The sequence below is a fragment of the Octopus sinensis genome, unplaced genomic scaffold (genome assembly GCF_006345805.1).
Source record: "Octopus sinensis unplaced genomic scaffold, ASM634580v1 Contig00417, whole genome shotgun sequence".
Classification (NCBI taxonomy): domain Eukaryota; kingdom Metazoa; phylum Mollusca; class Cephalopoda; order Octopoda; family Octopodidae; genus Octopus; species Octopus sinensis.
The window spans coordinates 2,622-7,507 of NW_021823939.1; the positions used below are offsets into that span (position 1 = coordinate 2,622).

General features: G+C 32.9%; 1 protein-coding gene across 1 annotated transcript; it reads left to right on the forward strand.

Annotated features, from left to right (window-relative positions):
• Positions 1-2,120: 2,120 nt before the first annotated feature.
• LOC115226903 (arginine kinase-like) lies at positions 2,121-4,563 on the forward strand. The gene is given in 4 exon segments (XM_029797885.1): positions 2,121-2,471; positions 4,022-4,177; positions 4,209-4,358; positions 4,360-4,563. Coding segments are annotated over 4 exon segments (861 nt in total).
• The last annotated feature ends 323 nt before the right edge of the window (positions 4,564-4,886 follow it).

Sequence of the window (4,886 nt, forward strand, 5' to 3'; positions counted from 1 at the left end):
TAATTAGGGCGAACTAAGTTAAAAAAGTGTTAAAATTTAATAATAGTAAATAAATAATAATTTAAATGATTTTTTAACTATATTTTATTATAAATAAATGCATATCAAACATTATTATAGGTTAAAAAGTTAAAATTTAAAAATTATATAGGTTAAAATTATTTTAACCTTATATTTTTTGATATAATTTATTAATTTTTTAAATTAACAATTAATAATACATTTTGTAACAAAAATTTTTGGTTTACATGCCTAAGATAGCAAAATCGTATCAAATCAAAGCTAAAGCCATGTTAAGGATTATCCTCAAGAATTTATGATTCTTGAGGATGGTGTATTATATTGTCGTCTCTGTTTGTGTAATATTAAATGCGAAAAAGGCATTTTGTAAATTCTCATCGATCCTCACAGAAACATCAAAATTCATTGAGTTTATTCGAAATAAAAATTATTTTTTGTAGATTATCTGACCACATCACACCAAACAAATATTGACCAATATGCCAAAAATGATGATTGGGCTCTACAAGTAACCAGAGCATTCATTAAATCCGATATTCCGCTAAACAAACTATCTATGCCATGGCTTAGAGAATTGTTTTACGGAGGTTCTGTGCGAGTACCCTCACCATCGAAGGCAACATTTGTCCACGGAAAATCTTTGCAATTAACCGATATATGCAATTAACCGATGTTTTAATAAAAATCAATAATTTTTTAATAGTCAAGAAAAGAAATAATCAAAAACGTTTAAAAAAATCATTAATTTTGGACTGTCTAGTTCTGGCAAAGGCGTAGGACGCTTTTTCTAGTTCATAAAAGTTGTCCATATCCATTTCACTTGTTAAATCGCTGTTAGTAAATTGTTGCTATTTTGACTTCCCTCCAAGCCATTTGAGCATGTGTAGCGCATCCAAAAGAGTGATAGAATTTGAGACAGGCATCGTCTGAATCAATTACGGCAATCACTTTTTGTAAAAATGCCAATCTGTAGTTGTGCCTAGACTTTTTATAATCCCCATATCACATGGCTGAATGCATGCGGATGTGTTGGGTTTCTACGTTCTTTTCTTTCCCATCGCGTCGTCTTTTTCGACTCAAATGGTGCAATTAGATTCAGCCAATAGCATAATTCTTCTCTATTCTTCAAAATCCGTGAGACTTGAGACTGAGACAGTTGAATCTTGCAGATAGAGCTGATTGAGTTTGACCTCCTTGAATAAACAAATTGATTATTTCCAATTTTGAGAAAGTGTAAGATCACGACGTAACGAAGATGACATGTGTAATAATAATTAAATTTGCTCAGGCTGAGGAGGCTAAGAGGTCGAAGTATGGAAATATTTCGGACTCTTACGAGTTTGTCCCCTCGCCTTCGAAACATCTGGAATTGTCGGCAGGTCTGCGACTCGCCTTCTTGCCGACATTGCCAGGAGAATCGCCAAGAAGACCAACGACCGGAGGGAGACGAGCTGGCTCTTCCAGCGAATCCTCGGTCGCAGTGCTCCGCGGAAACTGCCACTCGATTACGCAGTGCGGCGACTTTGAGCTGACCTCCAGGCTCTTTATTAATTCGTGTATAACTTATTCCTATTTAATTAAATATAGGTAACTATATAAAAAAATTAAATTTTAAAATTACAAATTATAATTATGCAATTATGCGAAAATTTTAAGAAAAAATAGTAAATGTTCCCAATGAGAGTATGCAATTAACCGATTTATGCAATTAACCGATATGCAATTAGCCGATATTTTTTCAATGGAAACCATATAAGTTATGGTTTTAAACATGATTTATGCCATTAACCGATTTATGCAATTAACCGTATGCAATTAGCCGATATTTTTTCAATGGAAACCATATAAGTTATGGTTTTAACATGAATTTATGCCATTAACCGATTTATGCAATTAACCGATATGCAATTAGCCGATATTTTTTCAATGGAAACCATATAAGTTATGGTTTTAAACATAATTTATGCCATTAACCGATTTATGCAATTACCGATATGCAATTAGCCGATATTTTTTCAATGGAACCATATAAGTTAGGTTTAAACATGAATTTATGCCATTAACAACGATTTTGCAATTAACCGATATGCAATTAACCGATGTTTACTGTATTACACAATTGTTGTGAGAAAATAAAAGCCTCCTATCCGGAAATTGATTTGATGATTGCTACTGTACAAGCAGCAATTAACAAGAACAATACAAGAAAACGAATATTTAAAGACAGAAACATCGCCATTCCACCTCGTGTGCATTTGACAAGATGGGGGAGTTGGCTTAAGGCCGCTACTTACTATTCAGAAAATCTGATCGGAGTACAAAATATTTTCGAATCATTCGCGGATGATGGATATCTAGTTCGAACAGCCAAAGAAAGTCTTCGAAACCATGTATTAGTGAGCAGTCTATGTGACCTTATCCGAAGCTATTCAAACATTCCAGGTTTTCGAGTAAATGTCGCTATTGCAGATATTATTACGAAATTTGAAAGTACGCGCTTCACAATTGAACAGGCATATTATTGTTTAGAATCGTTGGAATTTGGGAATGACAACAAATTTATCAAAGAATACATAATTCAAAAGGCTTAAAACAAACGATATTTCGAACATAATTAAAATGACTAATTCACAAATATCTCCTGCCGAGTATGCATTACTTCTGAATTGTCAGCCGACCTCGTGCTCGTTGAAAGAACTTTCTCCCTAATAAAGAGTTTTCTAAGATCCAACCGAAATTTTCTACAAGAAAATTTAGAAAATTATGTAATTTGTATGTGCAACAAACATTTTTAGTGTTTTTATTGTTTATTTATAAAGTTAATTTTTGGGTTAATTTTTTTTAGTTTTTAGGTTAATAAAGTTAATTTTTTTACTTATAATTTTTGATTGATTTATTTTATTAAAACACCAAGACCACTTTATATAAAATTTAGAAAATAATGTAATTTGTATGTGTATCAAAGAGTTTCAGCGTTTCTATTGTTTAGTTATAGTTAAATTTTGGGGTATTTTTTTTCGTCTTCAGATTAAGAAAGTTAAATTTTTTAGGTTAAATTTTTTATCTCCTAGGTTAAAAAATCGCCCTAGTCATTGTAGAATCGACAGCTCTATTTCGATTAAGTAAACGGTATTCCAAGTAAACCAAAATAATAGAATGCTCATTTTTATATATCATCAAAATCTAAATAATTGAATTCACGATTATGTAAATCATCCTTTTCCTTAATTAATCGTCATAGTGAGTTGTATAATTAATGGAAAAAAAGATAAAAGAAAACTAAACACTCACTCAAAAGAATGATCATGTTTTAACTTGAATTTCCATTTTCTATAATACTGCATATCCTGCGACGTCTTCTCAACAGTGTCCATGTAATAAACAAGTTCCTCGGACAACTCCGACAATAACTACAACACAAATGGCACGTGATACTTCTTTATCAAGTCGACCCTTATTCTGTAAACTCCCAATTAGAGACAAAAACTCCTCGACTGCTGAATATGGGAAGCAAACTTCTGAATCTTTGAAAAGCAGGCAATTCTAAATAAATACACATCACTTCTTACTTTAACACCAAATTTCTAATTTGAATTATTTCTAATTTGAATTAGTTTTGTTTCACATTAACTAGTGTACGTGAAAATCGATTTTTATAACATGTATAAATTCAGATAGCTCGTGAATTAATTAGTTTTCACGTAGAATGGAAGCTTTGTGGACAAAGTATAAAACTACGGAATCAAAAAGCCTGCTTAAAAAATATTTGACTCAAGATCTCTACGACTCCCTTAAGGGACTTAAGACTTCTTATGGAGGAGAACTTTCAAATTGTATCACTCCAGGTTAGAATTAGCTTTTAATTTGTAAGGCCTAACTAATACCGATTCTCAGATAGGTATGTATGCTTGCGATCCAGAGGCCTATACGTTATTTGGACCACTTATTAATTTAATTATAAAAGATTATCACAAAGTACGTGTACTTTTCAATTGCTTAGATAAGTAATTCAATAACACCCTCAACCCAATTTTGGTATTTGGACAACCTGCCATTTGGAGATTTGGATCCCGATAATAAATATATCATTTCAACACGTGTCAGAGTTGGAAGATCTCTTGAAGGCAGACCATTCCCGCCTCTTTTGTCAAAGCAGGTACATTTTACCTTGAAATATGTATTCGTAGGATAGACTTGATATGGAGAACGTTGTTAAGAAGGTTTTTAGTCAATTTACTGGCGACCATGCAGGGACATACTATGCTTTGTCCAATATGAGTAAAGAAGTCGAAAAGCAATTAGTCGAGGATCACTTTTCTTTCAAGACGACAATAGGTTGTGTTTATACAATTTTTTTGATTTCTACGGACTGCCTGTGGATATAACCATTGGCCTGCCGGACGTGGAATCTATCATAATGATTCCAAGACATTTCTGATCTGGGTCAATGAGGAAGATCATTTGAGAATAATTTCTATGCAGAAGGGAGGGAATCTTTCAGAAGTTTACAGGAGACTGATAGAGGCTTGCTTATTTATATAATTTTTGAAGGGAGTAAATAAATTTGGTGCCTGTGGGATGAATTTTGCGCATAACGAAAATTTGGGTTATTTAACATATTGTCCAACTAATTTGGGAACAACAATTCGTGCTTCTGTTCATATCAGAATCCCTTGGCTCAGTTCGCAGCCTAATTTTAAAGAAATTTGTGAGAAATTAATGGTCCAGCCTCGTGGTATTCATGGAGAGCATACCGAAAGTGTTGGCGGAGTTTACGATATATCGAATAAGCGAAGACTCGGCATTTCTGAAATTGACGTTGTAGCAGAAATGGCTAACGGGGTTAAGAAAATCATTGAAATGGA